At 36.5% G+C, this 22183-nt stretch overlaps 1 protein-coding gene and 1 long non-coding RNA gene across 2 annotated transcripts; one reads left to right on the top strand and one right to left on the bottom strand.

Moving 5' to 3' along the window:
- The first annotated feature begins 508 nt into the window (after positions 1-508).
- On the top strand, positions 509-20574 carry LOC113093986 (sortilin-like). The gene is made up of 20 exons (XM_026259620.1): positions 509-1069; positions 3021-3080; positions 3977-4050; positions 4146-4248; positions 4494-4655; positions 5086-5159; positions 7270-7316; positions 8125-8279; positions 8360-8504; positions 8737-8892; positions 11266-11372; positions 11465-11567; positions 13381-13552; positions 13777-13964; positions 14063-14252; positions 14796-14912; positions 15083-15191; positions 17283-17395; positions 18058-18178; positions 18615-20574. Exons 1-20 carry the CDS (start codon positions 806-808, stop codon positions 18627-18629), a joined length of 2475 nt encoding a protein of 824 aa, XP_026115405.1. The 5' UTR covers positions 509-805; the 3' UTR covers positions 18630-20574.
- LOC113093987 (uncharacterized) lies at positions 19482-22123 on the bottom strand. The gene is made up of 2 exons (XR_003287952.1): positions 22018-22123; positions 19482-21059 (listed from the first exon to the last, which is right to left on the bottom strand). It is a non-coding gene; the product is annotated as an uncharacterized LOC113093987 (long non-coding RNA).
- Between the last annotated feature and the right edge of the window lie 60 nt (positions 22124-22183).

Raw genomic sequence — 22183 nt, 5'->3', positions numbered from 1 at the left:
GCATGTGTGCAGTTTGTTATTAGACTTTTAAAATTTAAAAGAAAGTTTGGGCAGCCATTTAAATGAGGAGGATCATGCATGCATGGATTTGGTCGCATTGTCTGAGAACTGTATATATTGTCAATAAAAAAGATTATTCGAATAATCTAACAAAAAGAATTGCATATCTTATCTTTACAGTTTAGCCTACCTTTTGCATTTTATATAAGTCAAAAGGATACTGACATTATTAATTTATAGCCGTTATATTGATATTTAATCGAAGATAATTTTACGTTTGAAACGTAAAACTCGTGTTTAAACCATGGACTGTATAAAAAGGTTTAAACATGTTACTGTACTCTGAAATGTGACGTGTCAAACTAACTTGACCGTACGGGCTCACAGAAACTGTATGTGCAGCCACGGACCAATCAGAAAATCGCACCAGTCGTTGCAGCCAGTCAGGTGCAGACTCTGCAAGGTGCATTCTTTTCATTATCATTTATTTATTTATTTATTTATTCAATTTTTTTTGTGTGTGTGTGGAAGTATTTAACACGATATAAGGATACATTCTGTTAGAGCAAATCGGTTTGTCTGAGTTTTTGTTTTGTTGCAATCTTGGAAATTGTCAAGCGCAAATAAAAAGGGCGTTGATGTGCTCTTAGGAGGCAGCGCTAATAACATGAGCAGTAGGGACCTTTCGCTGTCACAGTCTGTTTTTGTTGATACCATCAGCAGCCGCTCAGGAGGGAGACACGGAGGAATTAATGCGTACTTAAACAGCAACACAGTCTTGTTGTAAATACATCGAAGGAGAAAAATGAGAGGCCTAGGATACTTTATTGCACTTTTATTCTTGCCCATGGCATTTGGTGGAGATTTCCTTGAGGAACCAATATCTTATCACGCACACCGGGTGTATTTGAAGTCTCCTGTAGCCGCCAGAAGTCTGATCGGGACGGGATCGTATGCAGATACTTCTCGGGTCCGCCGTCACATCAAGAAAAGAAGCGCAGATGGTGGATCAGACTCCTGTAATGGGTTGCATGGATTTGAGACCAAGTTAACTAGCAATACGCACAACGTAAGTTCCCTGGAAGCACTGATGTAACCTAGGGATCCTCTCCTAACCCTAACTACTAGACACCATTTTTGACGGCATATGTGCGTCCTAACCGAGAGTTCTTTTGGAAACCCGTTCAGATATTTATACTTCAAAACCAAACATGTTTTTATGTTGCTAACACTTAATTGCTAGTTAGTCAATGATGACTAATATCTTTTTTATTTTACTATGATGACTGGTATCAAATGAAAATTAAGTAATTTATGTAATCGTATACAAAGAATAAGGGCTAATAACAGTAAAAATAGTTCTAGTGACAGATACCTGTTTCTAAAGAATACATGTTTAAATGTTATTTATAGCTCACTAGATTTTGAAACAGCCCTTGTCACATTATGTTTTAGCTCAAACGTATTCAAATTTATTCTAAAAGTACTTTTGTGATAAACAGAAATGTAAATAATGTCAAATGTGATTAATAAGTCAAATGTTCTGTTTTACTAGAACATTTACAAAACGAAAGTACTGTTTGAGTGGTATGAAGAAGCATAAGATTGTATTATTCTTAGGTTTTCTATGGCAACGGTCATAGCCATAAGAATACATTTTCATTTCTGTTTTTATAACAGTGAAATGTCAATGATTGTTCCTGGTTGACAAATAGGTGTTGTTTGACCTACATAAGTTGTAGAACCAGCTCAACTGGTATGACAACCTGTTTAATGATCTTATATTTTCAACCAGTCAGGCCTTTATAATGCACGTAAATAAACCATATACTTTACAATATAAGGAAGTGTTAATATTATGAAATGGAACAGTGAATAGCACTGACACTAGTCATTGCAATGTAAAATGACTTCCTTTTCTCCAAAATCATTTTGATTGCTTTTTGTCAGAAGAGCTGAAACAGTCGAGGTGTTTGAAGTTTTGGTGAACCTTCATCATCTCCTCTCTACCTCACCAACCCTCAGATAAACATCCTCTGCTCATTATTCAAAGACGTGTTAACCTTTTTTAAACCGTGGCACTGTGGTTTGTCTTTCTGTTATCATGGTTATCTTTTGTTTACAAGTGGATACAGGATCTCCCACAGCTGTTTATCAACAGAAAATAATCAGTTTTAAACTGTTTTAAGATTATACGCTATCTTTATATAGTGTGTGGATTTATGTTCCATTCTAGACTGGGTTGAGAAACACTAGATGGGATTAGAAGATTTAACTGTTATTTACAGGGTCTCAGATGAAGCCCAGGGCAAGAAAGTGAAAGTATTTTAGTCGTCTTTTTCATTCTTTCAAGGTGTACTGTAGGTTTCAGCAAGAGAAATGATAGGAGAGACGGTCAGATTTTCACGGGACTCACATTTGCTTTGACAGTTAAACAATAGATCTGGGGCCCACTTTCAAAAAGTGGTTGGAAGTTTAATCATATATATATATATATATATATAAATGTTTTGTTTTCCTCCTCCATAACTATTGATTTTATTGAAATCTTATAGAATCACAAGTCAAATTGTGTTTAAGGTAAAATTAATTTAATATATAAACACCCCCAGTTTCTAAAAGTTCGTCATAATTACAGCAGAAATACCAAGGACATATTATCTTCAAATAATATTTACATTGGAGGGCCTTCGAGTCAAAAAAGTTGAGAGCCACTTACAGTATCTAAACCAAACAGATGATGAAAATGTAACACCGTTATGATATGTCATGTTGAGTTTCACAATGTATTTGTCAGACCAGTCTTCATGGCACTATTTTGAGTTTCGCCTCTAGTCGTTGTGAGTGTAGTTGCTAGGTTTCTGATTGAGTGTTTTGTTTATGGCTAGCATGTGTTTTGCATAGGCTGATCTTTTGGCTTTCTAGGAAATGCAATAAAACCCTTATTATATGTGACTGTGTGTGTTTAAAAAAAAAGTTCCAGGATGATGAACTTAATTAATAAAATGTGTTTCTTTCAGTGGACCTTTCCAGATATCAGTGGATCTGTGTCTCTGGCCTGGGTGGGAGATGGAACTGGGGTGAGTTTTGCTTTGATTAATTACACACTCTATCATATGCTTCCCGTTCCAAGATGAAGTCGCCCAGAAGAACCTTCCAACATAATGAAAGTTTCATTCAAGGTTAGATGAGGACTTTTTAGCTTTAGGTTTAAATTTAAACAGTGTAGATTATCTCTGCAAAAACCTTTGGCTGTTCACAAGGCTCACAAAGAAAAATAAACACAACTGTCATTATGGCCAAATGCAAACTCTTAACCAGTTTGACCTTCTTTCATATCCCAGTGCACATTCAAGGCCATGTCAAGAAGTCCTTATTTCTACTCTGCCTATGGCTGTTCTGCCCATTACTGCAATAAAAATCATACATACACTTACCATCTGTAAGATATTTTGTTTTTGAAAGAAGTCTCTTATGCTCACCAAGATATAATGTTTTCTGATTTAATATATTTTAAAATGTAATGAATTCCTGTGAAGATAAAGCTGAATTTCCAGCATCATTACTCCAGTCCTCAGTGTCGCATGATCCTTCAGAAATCATTCTGATATGCTGATCTGCTGCTCAGGAGAAAAAATCTTATTATCATCATGTTGAAAACCGTTGTGCTGTTTTTTATTTTTATGGAAATCCTGATGCTTTTTTCGGGATTCTTTCAAAAGAAAGTTCTAATGAATGAATGTCCTTTCTGTCATTTTTGTTCAGCTGCGTCCTTACTGAATAAAAGTGCAAATTTTGTAAAAAAAAAAAAAATGGTTATAAAAATATTACAGACCCCAATCATCTAAATGGTTAGTAGCAGTGCGTCCTAGAATTTATGCAGTTTAATCCTGGGCTGAAAGAATGAGAAGTTTCCCCTTAAATTTTATGAAGATTTGTGTCCGGGTAAATAACTGTCTTCATGTCTAAATCTTAGGTTGTGCTGGCCCTGACAACATTTCAGATGCCACTAGTCTTCCTGAGATTCGGTCAGTCTAAACTGTACAGGAGGTGAGTGCTGGTTTTAATCGTGTTTTTGTTTTCGTAATATCAATGAAGCATTCGCTTTACTTAATTTCTTTCTCAATCCTCCACTCTTTGTGAAGTGAAAACTATGGAAAGTCCTTTGAGGATGTCACAGAACTTATCAACAACACCTTCATCAGCACTGACTATGGGATCGCTATTGGTCCGGAAAACTCTGGCAAGGTGGGCCACCTGACGTGTCAGAAGTCCAGTGTTTCAGTAACTTCTCATAAGCCCACAAGAGCTGGGAAGCTGTTATGTTAAAGCTGTTTCTCAAACTGACTTGGTCTGTAGATACTTAAACGCAGCATGTCAATCGCAGTAAAAATAGACCAGTTGGACTTTCTGTTCTTTGCTGATGTTTCAATACTCAATGCAATTGCACAGATTTGTGACAGCACTTAAAGCCCTGATACTTTTTCCCTTAGGTGATCCTCACGGGAGATGCTTCCGGAGGCAGTGGTGCCAGAATTTTCCGTTCGAGGGATTTTGGCAAGAGTTTCATCCACACAGAACTGCATTTCCAACCACTAATGCAGATATCGTACAACCCTCAAAACTCAGATGTGCTTGTCGCCATCAGCGCCAAGGTGAGAGCCTTTAAAACATTTGTGCTATTTCCTTATAGATTGACATTTTTGGCGTTGAATGGAAAGTTAGTAAGAGCCATTTGATCAGTTTAAGAATTTAATTTGAGTAAATTTGTACACTTATTCCAGAAAGTATGCATTATGACTACATATTGCATTTAAGTCCTTAGTTTATCTCATAGTGAAGTTCAAAACTATCATCAACACATGTTGGGCTTCCTGAACTGATAAGAGTTCTTGTTTTTTGCTTATCTGAATGACATGATGGCCTATTAAATATCCTCATTGTAAATATTTGCTATCATTTCCTCCTCAAGTATAAAAACAAGAAGATATACGTTCATAGCGCTTTATTCCTCGTTTATGCCTTTCAAGCGCTGCATAATATCATGATAAATCACATAGTATCAACGTATTACTGTTGTTTCAGCGAGAACTCTGGATCTCCAAAGACTTTGGTGCAACATGGGCGAAAATCCATGAGATGGTGTGTGTGGTCAAATGGTAGGCTTTTTATGATTGTTAAAACCAATTCAGGAGTGGGTTTTTTGTTTGTGAACATGTGAGGGGTTCAGGGTGGAGTGACTTTATATATTTGGGCCTATGTTGTTTTTATGTTTTGACCAGTGTTCTGGATCTTTCTTTTCACGGCTGCACATCCAGGACACACAAAAACACAAACATGCAAATATGGGCACCATGGCAGCAACACGAGACATTCTCTGCTGAGTCACCTTGTTTTTCCATACGGCTCTGCTTTCAAATGTCCGAGGAAGCTTGCCTGCTCCAGATAAACTGCTACATCAAACTTCAGTTCAATTCTTCCGTTTTTTATTTTATTTTATTTTTTACGTTCATTCAACAGTCTTTTATTTATAGAATTTAACAGGGAAGTAGTTGTATTAACAAGGAAGTTCAATGAGGCGAAGTATTAATTTGCGGATTTAATGTTTGACCAAGGCTGCCAGATCTGTTTGGGAACTTTTTAGTCTTTATATATTGTATACCTCCTCTGAGTATTCCTGACTTCAGGTTAGTTTCATTCTCAGTGGTCCCTGCAGCCTTCCTGGAAACCTAGTTTTTTTTATAAAAACTATCCCACCTTTTTTAAAGGTTTGGTTCAAAACGACAGTAGTAAATTGGGTCAGATCAGTCCGATTTTATCTTGCACTAAACGTGAAAAGCAGATACAAAGGTCACGCATGACTTCAGAAGCCAGAAAAGCCACACCAAAAACCGGATTCATTTCGGTTATGCTGTTTCTTTTAAATGAAGATATTCATATTTAAATTATAACATCATTTAAGGAAGCATCAATATGAGTGTAAAGTTTCAGAAATGGACTGGTTTAGCTTGAACACATCATCAGCTTTATTAATTATAATATGATTGTTTATGCAATGGGAAGAAAATTAACAGAATGCAAATAAAGTGCTATAAAGTGAGTGATTGGAATTTTTCTTCAGGGGGCTTGAGATCATTTTATTGTGATGCAACAAAACATCTCAGAATTCATCCAAATCTGGTGCTAAAGTGATGTTTGTGCTGTTTTCAAATGGTGTCACTTCCTGGAGAATGAAGTCATTGAAAGAGTACCAGAATAGAAAAAGATACTGAGGACAGCTAAATGATACTTATGAAAAACGATACTGAGAAGAAACCTATGAAATTATTATAAGTAATAGTTTTGATTAGAGAAAGGTGAAAAATGAAAGATGCACTTTTATTAAAAAAAAATCCCGTTTTTAATTTTAGATTTTACATAGCAACCAGGAACAAGGTAAAATGGCAACAGCTGCTCAAACCAATAAATTGTAATAAAAGAAAATTAAATAATATAATTTCTATCTTAAAAAAATAATACAATTAATATTTTACCCAATATAAGAAAATGTATTGCATGGAATGGCCCACCTACATTTTAATTTTAGAAATGTTTAGAAATGCTTTTTCTTTAATTAGTTCTACTAATTATATTACTATTTTTGTATTTTCCACTTAATTTTGATTAAATATTTAGTAATTTGGTTGTGTTTTTGTCATATTTACTGTTATGGTTTAGTTTTTTAATTTGTGTGTACAGGTTTTATTATTTTTTATTTCAGTTTTATTTATAGTTCTTTTTGTGCATCAAGCTACATGAAAATGTTGCTTTGGCAACTAACTGAAATAAAAGTAAAAAAGATAAAAATTTTAAGTTAATGCTGATTTTATTTCATATTTTAGTTTTAGTTCACTATAACACCTTTGTTGGTAATATTCCAACAGTTTGGCAACCTGATGACTCCTCGACCTGAGTCACTCCCTTAAGTCTTGTCTTAACAATACGCCATATGATCTCAGACAATCCCAGCTATTCTGTTACAACAATGCCATGAATTTTAATGGAGAATCAATCGCTATGTAACCAGCTTCTTGTTGCACTGTTCAGATGTTATTTATAAAGCAAAAATATGGCTTGTGTGTTGATTGTCACAAACTATGTCTCCTTTCTTCACATTTTAATGTGCAGCATGTTTGTACTTTTTATTCTACAAACAAATGACTGATCTGACTGCTGTTATTTTATAAGGTTTCTTGAGTTGAATAAATTCTCTCTTCCTTTTTTCCACAGGGGAATGGATACTCTGTTCTTCTCCACCAACACTAAAGGATCTTGCTGTGAGTAATATTTATAGCTTTGTTGATCCAAGGTGTGGGGACATGAGTGTGTGTATATCGATTTTATGTTTATTTAGTTTTTACGTCCTTATGCATTAGTCACTGCATTGAAATGTAGTTATTCTAACTTGAGTAAATTTTTATTACTTGCAATAATAGCTGGAAATTTCACAGCTATCAATTCATAAACACATAATGCAAAAACATAATGCAGAAATTGTGCAAAAAAATATATAAATTGCAGCAACGTAGGTTTATCACAAGTCTTTCTTGAGATTTTGAAGAAAAATCTCATCTATGTTATCCAGTTAGATTTTTATCCAAATTTGTAACCGCAATTGGTTGAAAACCATATGTTTTAGTTTGAAATACATATAAACACTAGCACTTGTTTGACAAATGTGACAGTTGTGACAATACTGTAATGACAGCCCTGCCAACTGTCCCAGTACTCTCTCACACTGGACCTGTCAGCGCCTATCTTTATTTTTGAGCCCAGCTGAGTGAAAGTGCACACTTCTACGCTTCTTTTTTTTTGCCAAAGAGCTGGTGTGCTTTTTTGCAAGTTGCACCAGTGTCCGAGGGGATGATGCAGCATACTGTGAGTGGTGTTGCTCAAGAGCTCTTTAATATTGTTTAGATTAAGTGTTGTTAGAAGCTTTTTGAATTAGGTTTTAGCATCCCACAATGGATTTGAGTCAGCAAACCTTGTGTTATTACCACTGTGGCCCATGCGGTATCAGCAACTCATAAAACCATATATTCCTGTGGTAATGTTTTTTCAATGTTTGAATTTTTTTTTTTTTAGATGATAGAGGGATGCTGGTACTGAAGAAGTCAGTTGACTTCGTTGTTAATATGAAAACAGTTGCTGAGAGGATCTACTCTTTTGGGATCGGTGGACGATTCCTGTTCGCATCAGTTATGAATGGATCAGGAAACATAATGCCGTCAGCATCAGAGGTGTTTTAGGGTCCATCTGAGTTTTGTGTGTGAATATATAAAGTCCTAAATGTGACATGTTAACTGTGCATGTTCTTTAGGACCCTGTACGGGCAATACATGTATCGGTAGACAAAGGTGAGACATGGAACATGGCACAACTTCCTTCTGTCGGTCAAGAGCAGTTTTATTCTATACTCGCAGCCAATGATGAAATGGTCTTCATGCATGTGGACGAACCAGGAGGTGGGTGTTTGCTTTTTATTTACCATAACCATAAAACATGTTTTTACAATGTATTATTTCCTATTGTATAAACCATAATAATATAATCTGTGTTGCTACACAAATATGTCACTTACTGTGAAAACTTTTATTGGTTAACCAGTGATATATTGCAATATCCAATTGATTTGTGCTACTTGATAGACCTCCGTGTTTCTGTGTCTTTTAACTCTATTGTGTTTTTTTTTTTCAGACGATGGGTTTGGCACCATCTATGTATCAGATGACAGAGGCACTGTTTATTCCAAGTCTCTAGAACGCCATCTGTATACGACCCCTGGGGGCGAGACAGACTTCACAAACGTCACTTCCCTCAGAGGAGTCTTCACTACTAGCATAATGGCAGAGGGTATGACTACATCCTACACAAGACAGGCATATGCTTATAGTCTGTGTGTGTATTTAATATCCGATTGCTCCATGGGGACTGTATCACTTAGTATACTTTAAATCAATATGGATATAAGCAGTTCCAAAATAATAACTTGCTGTTTACTTTCTAAATTTAACCTTGGATATACATATTTAAAATGGCATACACTACCGTTCAAAAGTTTGTGGTTGGTAAGATTTTGTACTTTTTGTATCCCTGAGATACTATTATATTTTTTATAATATTTAATTAGTTCCATTAGTGACAAAAATATTTATATTATATAGTTTTAATTTTAGTAAACTGTATCAACGCTGTGGCAAAGTAGAATTTTCAGCAGCCATTACTAATAAACATTTCTTATTATTATCAATAGGATTATTAGAAAAATACAATCACAATCCTGATGTATACATTAATGCAATCTCATTTCTAAATTGCGACGATTCAGTTACATGTATTTCCCTGCATTCAGATCACCCTGCGTTCACATGTTGGGTAACGTCTCTGTTATGTACAGTATATAACCCTAAGTGTAAACTAAACGAGCCAATGCACATTGGCATGTGATGACTGCATCCAGCTGCCGCTGATTGCAGCACTATTATAATGAGGCAGTGAGCACAATGGATACTCAGGTTTTCGCTTAGGTCTCTACATATGGAACCCAGCCCTCTACCGTTTCTCAAGGATTCATCAGGTGAGGGCCTGGCGCCGGATGTTCTGCCCCGTCTGGCTGTCCAGGGGATTGGAGGAGCTCGACAGGGTCTACAGTACAGACTCTCTGGAGTGGTTTTAGCAAGCTGACACTAAATCGGGGCCTCTCAGTGCTTCTAACCATTTGAGGTTAGAACACCGGAGGATACCGTCTCCACACGAAGGCTGTAGAATCTAGCAAACGTGTTGGCAAGGAGCCATGGGCCAGCGCCCAGGAGGAAGCAACACTTCTAGTCAAGTGGGCTCGCAACCTGAGGCGCAGGGCACATCCTGTGCCTGATAAGCCAGGGTGATGGCATCCACTATCCAATGGGCCATCATCTGCTTAGTGATGGCATTCCCCTTCTGCTGGTCTACAAAACGAACAAGGAGCACCTGAGGTCCTGAAGCTTTGTTTCTAGTCTATGTACCATCTCAAAGCTCATATGGGACAAAGCAGAGCTATGGCTGGGTCTGCCGCCTCTGGGGCACATAGCCATGCCGGGGCCTCAGGATTACCTGGGAGTCAGCGGCCCCAAACTCAATAGGCAAGATTCGTTGAATTCAAATGCATGCAGGTCCCCAACCCTCTTGATGGAGGACAGTGCAAGAAGGAGTGGAGTCTTCATTGATAGAAACATCAGCTCAACTGATGGCAAAGGCTCAAATGGGCCCTGCTGTAGTGCGTTAAGGACTAGAGATGATTCCCGAGAGGGTATAGAGGGGTGCTAGGAAGGATTTAAGTCATTTTGGTAGTTGAGAATGTGAATGCCCTACTCTCTCAAACTAAATCACATAGCTGATTCTGATGATCTGAATGAGGCAACGAGACAGACTGGGCAGCGCTAGCCAGGCTCCCAGATACATTACAAGTATACTCGTACACGCAGTGCGGCAGTGAAGAGAAATGCAGGGACCCGGCCAAGACGTCTCGTGGCCTGTCCGAAGCGGGGTCTGAGTGTGTGCAACAGTGATTTGCATTTGAGCAGAGGGTACGTGAGTGGTACATTTGATAGCACACTCGAACGGCACACTGCTGCTCACTGGAGAGAGAGGAGGTTGAGTGTGATCTGAGGGGACCCAGAGATATCGCGCGACTCTTTTACCGGCTGTTTTGAAGGAAAATCAACGTTTGCAACGAAAACATATGTGCAAACTGTAATGAAGCAGAGATCAGTTAGTTCCTCACTTTCCGCGCTGAGGCCGTGAACATTTGCTTCATTGAAAGTATATCATGCCTAGCGTTGTCGACTCGTACATTACACGTCACGCGCTGATGTCACGTGTCGTTACGGGGTCTTCAAGGGTTGTGTGTGAAAGCACGCACATATCCCGGGTCATCACTGGCAGTGTGAAAGTGCAAAATCTAGCGACCAGGAAACAATTGCAGGAACACTTTACCCCTGTATTTGCCGGAATGGCAGTGTGAAAGGGGCTTAAATAATACAACAAAGGCAACATTTGTGGTATTATTTTATCTGTAAGAAAAGGTTGACAATATTAATTTCTTTTAAAAATCTGACTCCTAAGCTTTCAACAGTAGTGTATATATAATTACATAAAATGATAATAGATTAAATTAAAATCATTTAGTTCATATGACCAAATTCTGAAATGTTTTATGTTTCATTCGATTTCTCTTTTCTGCTACAGATGGCTCAGTACAGACTGTAATATCATTTGATCAGGGTGGAGAATGGGTTCCTTTGAAGAAACCAGAAAACAGCAAGTGCGATTCTACAGCCAAAGATCCAGAAATGGTAAGAACCATTTTAAAGAAGTTGTTATAATTTGGCAGCTTGAGAAGACTTCCTTTTTTTAACTTACCATGTGTTGTCTTCCTCCTTTGCAGTGTAGTCTGCATATTCATGCCTCATACAGCACTTCCAAGAAGCTGAATGTTCCCATGCTCCCTCTGAGTGAACCCAATGCTGTGGGACTTATATTGGCTCATGGTAATGTACACACACTATTAGAAACAGACTAAAGTCCAATTCCGTTCTGTGACAAATTGAAATATTTTATTTGAGTGTATTAATTTAATTGGCAGTAATAATAACTTGCCTTGAACAAAATAGAATTGCAACATAATTGCAAAACAATGACTTTCATACAGGGCCGGCCCTAATATTTTGGGAGCCCTAAGCAGAGTTTCAAAAGAGGGGCCCCCAATAACCACCCCATCCCCCATAGTTTACATCTTACACTGACACTTTAGTGATAGTGAAGTGATATTCAGCCAAGTATGGTGACCCATACTCGTGCTCTGCATTTAACCCATCCGAAATGCACACACACAGAGCAGTGAACAAACACACACACACTGTGAGCACACACCCGGAGCAGTGGGCAGCCATTTATGCTGCGGCGCCCGGGGAGCAGTTGGGGGTTCGATGCCTTGCTCAAGGGCACCTAAGTCGTGGTATTGAAGGTGGAGAGAGAACTATACATGCACTAACCCCACCCACAATTCCGTCCGGCCCGAGACTAGAACTCACAACCCTTCGATTGGGAGTCCAACACTCTAACCATTAGGCCACGACTTCCCAACGACTTCCCTTTATTGTAAAGCAATGTTATTTTAGTATCATTCATGTGCTTTTATAGTTTTTTATATGGATTTTTTTTCTGCCCTCATTTTCATTGTAATGTTTTAGTGGTTTCATTGTTTGTTTTTGTTGTTTATATTAGTTGTATTATTGTTGATTTTCTTTATGGTTATTTAATTTTATTTCAGTTTTAGTGTTAATTATTTTAGGACATCAAGATAAACAAAATTGAAAATGGCAAATGTTGCATTGTCAACTAGCTAAAGTAAAACAGTATAAGTATTTTATTTCAGTTAACATTTTAATATTTTATTTCAAGTAACATTTTTTTAATATATTTTTTGTTATTTGAGTTAACTATAATAACCCTGTTGTATTTTATTTTTACAAAAACTAACAAACTGGCTTAATCATCTTTTGAGTGTTTATATTTCAATACATAAATATGAAGATATATTTACTTAAGCACTTTTAACAATTATTTAAAACTTTAAAAATGCAAAAATGTATAAGTCTAAATAAATGTTTGTATAAAGATATGCTATATTTAAATAGTTGTTATTTGATAAACAGCAGCGTGATTAAAACATCTCCATGGCTGCTTCCATTCAGGACCCTTATCTTGAAAACATTTAAATACTGTTTGACTTTTTTTGACCTCCATGACAAACAAGCAGGTGTCGGAAATTGCACTGCTTTGTGTAGAGGGTTAACCATGGTAACAGTTCTGCTATTCCTAAAGCTCCACCTTCTGTCAGAGTGAACTTGCATTTTTTGTTCGGCACGTCTAATGCTTTGTTCACATCAATGAGAAAATCTGACCTGATTTTTACACAGCAAAAGCCCAGCGCAGTGTTTAAAACTGGTCGATGGAAAGTAAGATAATATATGCATTCTAAAAATCGATACCATTCTGATAATTATTCTGATATGAATTATTCGCATATTTTGAAGAGTCTTAAGACAACAATACTGTTCATGTTCATACAGTTGTTTCTCTGGCACAGCGTGTCTCCAAAACACTTGCAGCACGATGCAGCAAAAGCCATTTCAACAGTATATTTTCAATATTCATCACATACCCTTATCTTGTTCACCTTCTTTTCCCGTTCTCTGCAGTCTGCACCATTTATATATATACTTCTTATATAGCTTATTAGGTCAGGACGTCTCTGCTTTAATATAATGAAACTTTGAACTATCCCACACCCTTTTTCAGGCAGTGTAGGTGACGCAATCTCAATGTTGACTCCTGATGTGTACGTGTCTGATGATGGAGGTTACACCTGGCTGCAGGCGCTGAAGGGGCCGCACCACTACGCCATCTTAGACTCAGGAGGCCTGTTGGTGGCCGTGGAGCACAGTGAAGTCAAACCCATCTCCGAGATTAAGTGAGCATCCTCACTTCTATGTCATTTTGGTGTCGGATTTTAGTATATATATATATATATATATATATATATTCATTTATTTATTTTGGTTAGCTAAAATAACCCTGCCTCACTTCCTGAGGTTCTGAGATGCTACGATTGGCTTTTATATGGTCAGTTTTCCATGTCAAGCTAATAATATGCAATGTATATCTGGTAAAACTGTCTGCTTGTGTGTCTCTCAGGTTCTCCACTGATGAGGGGCAATGCTGGCATGTTTATAAGTTCACCCAGACGCCGTTCCTTTTCACAGGGCTGGCCTCAGAGCCTGGTGCCCGCTCAGTGAATGTCAGTCTATGGGGTTATGAAGATGCTCTGATCAGCAACTGGGTAACTTACACCATTGACTTTAAAGACCTGCTGACACGTGACTGTGAGTGACCAGTTCTGTTTGGACCACATAAAATCAAAGGCATGTTGCACTTAAATAATTCAGTTAAGCACAATCGAATCTTTCTCTCTGCTTCCAAGGCACGAAGAGTGATTACACTGAGTGGCTGGCACACTCTGATGACATCAGCGACCCAGACGATGGTTGTATGCTGGGTTATAAGGAACATTTCCAGCGTCTGAAAAAGGACTCGGTGTGTTGGATTGGCAGAGATTACATAGTCACAAAGAAGCCCACGCCATGCAAGTGTACACTGGATGACTTCCTATGGTGAGTTGGAACCAAAGTTTTTTTTTAGTAATTCAGTTTTAGTTTGAAATTTTATGACAACACTTTTGGACGCATTTTCAGTGCAATTATCAAATCAACATGCATCATATTCTTTATCACCATCTGCAAGTTTTCTACTCTCATCTCATACAGACACACATCAGATGACTTAACTGTAATGTGAAGTCTTGATTATTATTAAACAAAGATTTGTCTTTTAATGTTAATTCTTTCATTTGTTATTTTTTTTATTTGTTCATTCGTTTCAACTAATTTAGCTTTTTACATTTATTTTACTTTTTTTTTTTTAAAGAGTTTTTAAATCAGTAATTTTCGTCTCAGTTTTAGTAGTGAACACCATGTAATTTCGATGTTGTTTTTTATTTATGTATATTATTTAAAATGATATATTTGCCATGCCTTAGTCATTTACAGTCATTTGTCATGTTAAAAGGATTATCAGTTTAGACCTATTGTTATAAATTCTAAATGAAGACATCAAAGTTTTCAAAAATGTCAGATATTCTCTACCCTCCTCCTTAGTGACTTTGGATATTACCGTAAAGAGAACAGCTCAGAATGTATTGAACAGGATGATCTCAAAGGCCACGATTTGGAGATCTGCATCCATGGGAAAAAGGAACAGCTACAGACCCATGGGTAATGCCCTCTTTATTGTTCTCCGTTGCTTGAGGATTGATGCTCAATCCTAGCATTAGTCAGTAGACAGTTGAGATATTTTATTTAATTCTGTCATCTTTTCTCTGACTCATTAGTAGAGCTCTTGAAGCAACATGCAGATTGTTTCATAGTTGTTCTTTTTTTAATAGGTACCGAAAGATTCCAGGTGATAAATGTGAAGGAGGGGAAAAACCAGAAAGAAAGGTGATTGACCTGAGCAATAGATGTATTAGCGACCTGCTGGAGCCTCAGCTGCTGGTGAGAATGCATTTAACTTGCTGTATATTTTAATCATTCAGAATACAAAAATTCTTCCAGAACAGACTTGTATATGTGCATTCCCAGAAGAGATGAGAAATGGATTTGTGTTCAGCGCCACAAAAAGAACAGAAAGTGTCAATATCAGGAAACATCATTTTTAAGTAAAGCTTCACATGATAGAAAAGATGAAGTAATTTTTAAGACACATCCTTAACCTTATTGGTTATTAAGAATTTAGATGACAAAGTCCACACTAATTAATTAATAATTATTTATTACCGTCGACTGTGAGTGACGTCACTTCCCAATGCAAACACGCCAAATAAAATGGCCCCACCCCTGTCACTTGATTGACAGGTTTCCGTGTAGACGTTGGAAATTCAAATGCAAAAGGAATTGCGATTCCATTTGAGTTTTGGCAGTTTACATGCACAGTGCAGAGAGAGTGCAAAGGCAAATGTGTAATTAATATTGCTATTTAAATGTGACAGGCTCACAGCTTGTAAGATATTGGAAACACAATTGCAAATGGACTTTGCATTTCCATTTTAAATTTGGCAGACACTGTGCGTTCGCTTAAACGAAAATGCAAACGGTAATGCGCGATTTGCGTTTGGATTATTCAATTCAATTCAATTCAAGTTTATTTGTATAGCGCTTTTTACAAAATAAATCGTTATAAAGCAACTTTACAGACAATTATGTTTCTACAATATTTAGTAGTAGCTAGTAGTTTGTGCACTTTTGACAGGATTTTAGAAAAAATAAAAATAATAATAATAATACAAGACGTAGTCAGCTAGACGATGAACTATCAATATTATTAATTAAGTTATTATATGATTCAGTCACACATTTAGCAATAATTGTTAGTTCTGTTTGTTGATTCAGGGTTAGCATCGTCTGAGGTCCTCTGAGGGTCAGCATCATCTCTTCTCAGGTGTTCTGGATCCAGACTGGAGCTTGTTTAAATCCTAGTTACCACGGGATGTAAATCCCGTGGCGAAACATAGAAACAAAATACAGACATCTTTAGCATAGCTGCTGATCCAACAAAGTAAAATTAGTTTAACCCAAGCTAATGAATAAAAATGCACCTTTGAACAGATGCAACTACACTCACAATTAAAAAGATACATTATTCGAATGCTTGGCGAAAGTGATGTGTTTTTAATCTAGATTTAAATAGAGAGTGTGTCTGAACCCCGAACATTATCAAGAAGGCTATTCCAGAGTTTGGGAGCCAAATGTGAGAAAGCTCTACCTCCTTTAGTGGACTTTGCTATCCTAGGAATGACCAAAAGTCCAGCGTATTGTGACCTTAGGGTGCGTGATGGGTTGTAACGTGGTAGAAGGCTAGTTAGGTACGCTGGAGCTAAACCATATAGGGCCTTATAGGTAAGTAATGATAATTTGTAACTGATACGGAACTTATGTCACTTATGTCACATTTTATGCGTCCACAAATTGAAAATGCAATTGCAAATACAATTTGCGATTCCTTTTGAATAATGTCTGCAATATCATTCCATAGTAGATAGAACCTTTTTGTTTTTTCAATAAAAAGTCCCAAAATGTACACATCTTCAAAAAAACCATCACATAATGTAAAGAAGTCGTCACAGAATAAGAATATGTGAATAACTCAATTTTGACACAAATGTCAGATAGAACCTTATAATTCCAAGGGGGACGAACTGTTAAATGAACAGTTCACCCTAAAGTTTATTTTTTTAAAGAATTTCCTTAAATTTTATAATATATTTATAATATAATTTTATAATACTTTTATGGTGCTTTTTGTACTTTTGGAGTTCAACAGCCCCAGCCCTCATTCACTGTCATTGAATTCAAAAGAGTGGCCAGGATACTAATCTAACAATACGAGCTTGTTGTAATGTGTACTAACTGGATGGGGTTCAGTCTGGCATACTTGACCAGAAATAAGTTGTTTTTACTAGAAGATCCAGACAAACAAAAATTTGAAAAGGTGAAACTTGATGAATTGTTCAATATAAGATGCATTTGATAAACAGATGAGTTTACACTGATGTACCTGTATTTAACTTGTATCTCTGTAACTCACAGACGGATAAATCTTCCTCACACACTGCCCCTATCGTTGCAATCCTCATAATCCTCCTGCTGACCGGTGTAGTGTTTGGGGTTCTGTTTGTGAAGAAGTACGTCTGTGGTGGAAGGTCAGTCTATTCTTCAAATACTTTAAAGCCCCTTTCACACTGCCATTCCGGCAAATACACGGGTAAAATGTTCTGGCAATTGTTCCCAGGTCACTAGATTTTGCACTTTCACACTGCCAGTGATTACCCGGGATATGTGCGTGCTTTCACACACTACCCGTAAAGATCTCGTAACAACACGTGACATCAGGGACGTGATGTGTTATGTACGAGTCGAAAATGCTAAGCACGTTATACCTTCACTGAAGCAAGCGAACGATCTCGGTGTCAGCGTGGAAAGTGAGGAACTAACTGATCTCTGCTTCATTACAGTTTGCACATATTTTTTCGTCGCAAACGTTGATCTTCCTTCAAAACAGCCGGTAAAAGAGTCATGCGATAACGCGCGTCATTACTTCGACACGGCATTAGATCTGGCTTTTGTTCATACAGCACTCGTCCCAGTTTGAACCCGGCAATGTTACTAGGTCCCTGATCCGGGTTCAATGCCGGAATCAATCCCGGGATGTGTTTGCTTTCACACAGAAAGCGACCCGGCAATGTTCCGGCAATATGCCGGGTTCGACGTGCAGTGTGAAAGGGGCTTAAGTGTTTCATATAGAATATATTTAATTATGTCAAATATAATAAGCATTTGGCCTTGCTCTCTCTATATTTTTCAGGTTTTTTGTACACAGATACTCTGTCTTACAACATAATGTGGAAGCCAATGGCATAGATGAACCACTGGACACAGATGTTGCTGGAGCACCCAAGAATGATTTCCATGATGACTCAGACGAGGTACAGATTCTGACCGTCTCACACTAATCAATTCACCTAAACGTTTGTCTTAATTATTTACAAGCTGACCATACACCCCCTTTTTCCCTGAACATGTCCTGGCTAGGATTTATAATTTTTGGGGCTTTGTTTTACTGTTCATATTCTCTCTACAGTCACTCATACATTATATGTATGTGTATTTGCATTGCTTACTGCCACAAATGGTTGATTTCATATGATGGTTGATATGTGCAATGCCTGCACGCTATTGGTCAAGCTACTTTTACCTTCAGCAAGAATGAAAAAATAGTGGAAAAAAAAGGCCTAAACTTGAATATTTTATGCAATTGAGAGATCCCGACCAGGACATGTCCTGTAAAATGAGGCGTGGTGGTTATCTACTTTCATGTTTCAAATAGTTGTATTTATCTTTCTAAATGAATGTGTTTGGCAGGATCTACTTGAGTAAACACCATTAGGTGAGCAGAAGAAGCTACGTTTTCTTAGTGCTGCTGTCTCTATCCTCCTAAAGCACAAACCAGCTGTCATCTTTCTCAGACTTAATCTACCAGCTAACATCATGCACTTCCTTGTTTCTCGACCAATGGGAAAGGATCCTGATTGCTTCACCACCAATAGGAAGCTGTAACTATGATACAAGGATTTTGTGAATGTAACACTGCTGAAAGCAGTGAAGAAGTGTTTAAAATTAAATTTTTGCTTTTGTCACTGGGGTCTTTTGGGCGTGATTTTAAGGATCAAACCTCTTGTTTGATGATACTGTAAGTGGGGTGCTTGTAAAATACTTGCTTTCTTTTATGTACAGATGTCCTTATGTAAAATCTAGAGGTATTGTTAATCCTCATTGTGATATCAGATTTTGAAATGGTTCATTTCAGCAGAAATTTCATTCAGCACCAGGAAACAATGAATCATATCACACACATGTGATGCAAGCATCCCATGTTTAAATACTGTGCTTCTGAAGCCTGACTGTGTTTATCAATAGAATGTGTTCATAACTGCTGTCAGTGTCCACTTTGCTGTAAGTAATCAGGTGCATTAAATGGACATAGCAATACAATGCTGAGAAACAGGCAATAGATTCAGGTGCACAAAAAGGGAAAATATTTATAATTTAGGATTTATGAACATTGTTCACCTTAAACTGGTTAGCTATGTTGTAGCCTGTGAGTTTCCTAAAATAGGAGTTTGTTATTTGGATAAATAACTGTAGAACGTGGAGATCATTTTTACATATTACACAACCAATTTTTAATGTACTGTCACACTTAATTTCTGTAATGGTCAGGAAAAAAAATTTAATAAATATTTTTATGAGCTAAGAAATGATGCAAATGCTTGTAAAATAGAAAACAGTAGTAGTATGTGCCCATTTTCCCCGAATCAAATTTCGTAGCTTTCAACATTTGTGCTGTTTTTTTAGTTGTTTTAAAAGCAGGAAAATTATCAAGCAGCAAAGGTAATTTGTTTTTTTTTTATTGCTTTCCACACAGAAATGCCTAAAACCTGACCAAGTGTTTGTGTGACAATTGTGTGTTAATTATTTTCGTGTGTGTGCAGCAAATTTCAGTGAGGTGATAACAGTTCCAGTGGTCTGGAGTCTCTGACCATGTGACTTAATTTTGACTATTCAAATGCAGTAGAGCAATTTAGCACCTTTCCGTTGGTACTTCCTGTTTGAATAGATGTTTGTTTTCTGATGCAGTGAGTTTTCTGTTAAGTGTGTATCTAAATATCAGGCATTTTCAAAATTTCTCGTAATCGTTTATTTATACATACCCAAACAAAAGTCTCATATGTTCCCAAAGGAAGACAATCTCCATTGCAAAGACTCAGATTATGAGTTACATAGTGTTTAATAGGTATAAAAATCCTAGTATATATTTTGATTTAAGTGCCTAGCATGGAGGCATAGCTTGTGCCTTCCAATGAAATGTAGATCTCATCTTCAATTATCCTAAAACAACAGAACACTCTCATTTAAGAAAGAATTAACACAGTTCATAACATGAGCTTTGACAAATGTATTATTATATCAGTTGACAAATTATATGTGTGAACATCCTATACAACAAAATAAGAGCAATTATGCCCCTTAAATTACTTAATGTACTAAATTGAATTGCTTTCCATGCTTGGGGTAATAATAATAATAATAATAACAGATGCAGTACAAATGAAATATAAATCTAAATGATTTCCATTGTGACTGATTTTATTTATAAGAGATGTTACACTTTTTTTTTCTTGCTGTGCATAATCAATGTACATATTAGTTGTGAAGCTCTGTACATAAAGTATACAGCAATTCTGACTTTGTATCTTTTATTTTTGCTCTGTATATTTGGAACAGAACTGTTTGTTTGAGAAATAAATTGATTTGTCCCACTGATTTAGTCTTTTTTAAATTTATGCTTTTTAGTTTAGACTTTGTAAATAAGAGTAAAAAAAGCAAATGTGTGAGAAAAACAGAACAAGGGAAAATGTTCAAATTCATAGGGTATCAGGAACCTCATGTCCATGTCAGACTGCTCCTGTAAAGCAGGTGTCATTTTCTGATCAGCTGATAGCTGTGATGCTACTATGTTACCACTAGAGGACATGAGTCCAGTCTCAGCCGCCCTCACTGCAAATGCTCCTGTACTGCTGTCAGGGCACCTGTGTTTCCAGAGAGGAGTATGGCTGGTTATGCAGTTTTTCGGAGGCTAGTCTGTTCAGTTTTTCCATCTCTGAAAGACTGTGGCCCAATACTAGCTAACACTTTCAAGTCCTGCTTTAGCTTTCGGACTGCCGTTGGGGTGAATTTGCTGCAAAAGACTCTGAAAATGACATCAGGGCTTACAGGGCTTCTTCTTGGGACTCCTGCTTTAAATACCTGAAAGAGAAACATGATTGGTCAGTGTATGGAAGTGCCACAGATAACTACAATATTTTTGTACAGCAAAACTGTATTATTTTAGCATGTTATCATGAACAGAAATGTACTGGATTGGAAATGATCTTACTTAAAGATTCATTTAAAGCATTGACAGAGAAAAAATATTTCAAGATTATATTAAATTGTATTTTTATATAACAAATAAAATCAAATAATTCATTCTTTAAAATGTTGTGCTTGAAAAATATTAAAATGTCTTGCAATTTTTGAGATTTTAGACAATTTTGGTTCCATAACTCTTAATCTTTGAGACTAGTGGAAGGGAACATCCAAAACTCACATCAAGTGTTTATTTACATTATTATACTTCATCTTTTTGCTTCTGTAAATTTCAATTACAATACTTACACAATACATTATATATATATATATATATATATATATATATATATATATATATATATATATATATATATATATAATTGTATTTTTTTTACTGGCTGTTAACAGTTTCTGATTTATAGAGTGATTCAAAATGTCCACAATCCCCTCTAAACAAACATTTAGCAAAATAAAACAAGAATTGTGAACCTAGTTTTATCCCATGTTCAGATTTCTCTTCTGGAAATGTATCATTCATAATGTGCATATTTAAAATAGCATTTCATATTTATAATACATTTTTATTAGTACATTTTTAACCCTATTCATCTGTGGTGTTTTGTTTTACATATGTAAAATTTATTAATAAAAACACGTTATTTCATTAAATTAAATTATTTCACTACGTTATCCCCACGTTATTCTGTTGCACTTATCAAACGTAATCCAATTTGTTAAACAGAGCATTTAAATTTCATTAAATCTATGTTATCACTTATCGAATGTAAGTTAATTTATAAAATTGAGCGTTTTAATTTCCATATACAGTCTTTTTACAAATTTACAAATTTACCTTACTCTTTTTCAAAATACAGGAACTTTGGTCTTATACTATACAATGTTAAATACTGTGGAGGCACTTTGTAAACAATGCCTCTTTTTTCGCGATGACATTACACCGGAAGCTTATGGTTTAGCCACGCATGCGCACTAGTCACTCGATACTTTCCGACTCGGAT

The sequence above is a fragment of the Carassius auratus genome, unplaced genomic scaffold (assembly GCF_003368295.1).
Source record: "Carassius auratus strain Wakin unplaced genomic scaffold, ASM336829v1 scaf_tig00215205, whole genome shotgun sequence".
Lineage (NCBI taxonomy): Eukaryota > Metazoa > Chordata > Actinopteri > Cypriniformes > Cyprinidae > Carassius > Carassius auratus.
Note: the sequence above shows the minus strand (reverse complement) of the source record. Positions and strands in the feature narration are given on the sequence as shown.

Excerpts from the sequence above, each read along its gene's own strand:
- LOC113093986 (XM_026259620.1), top strand. The coding sequence starts at position 806 with ATGAGAGGCCTAGGATACTTTATTGCACTTTTATTCTTGCCCATGGCA. Across the intron at positions 4,051-4,145 it reads CAGTCTAAACTGTACAGGAG|TGAAAACTATGGAAAGTCCT; the intron begins GTGAGTGCTGGT and ends CTCTTTGTGAAG. Across the intron at positions 11,373-11,464 it reads CAGCCAAAGATCCAGAAATG|TGTAGTCTGCATATTCATGC; the intron begins GTAAGAACCATT and ends CCTCCTTTGCAG.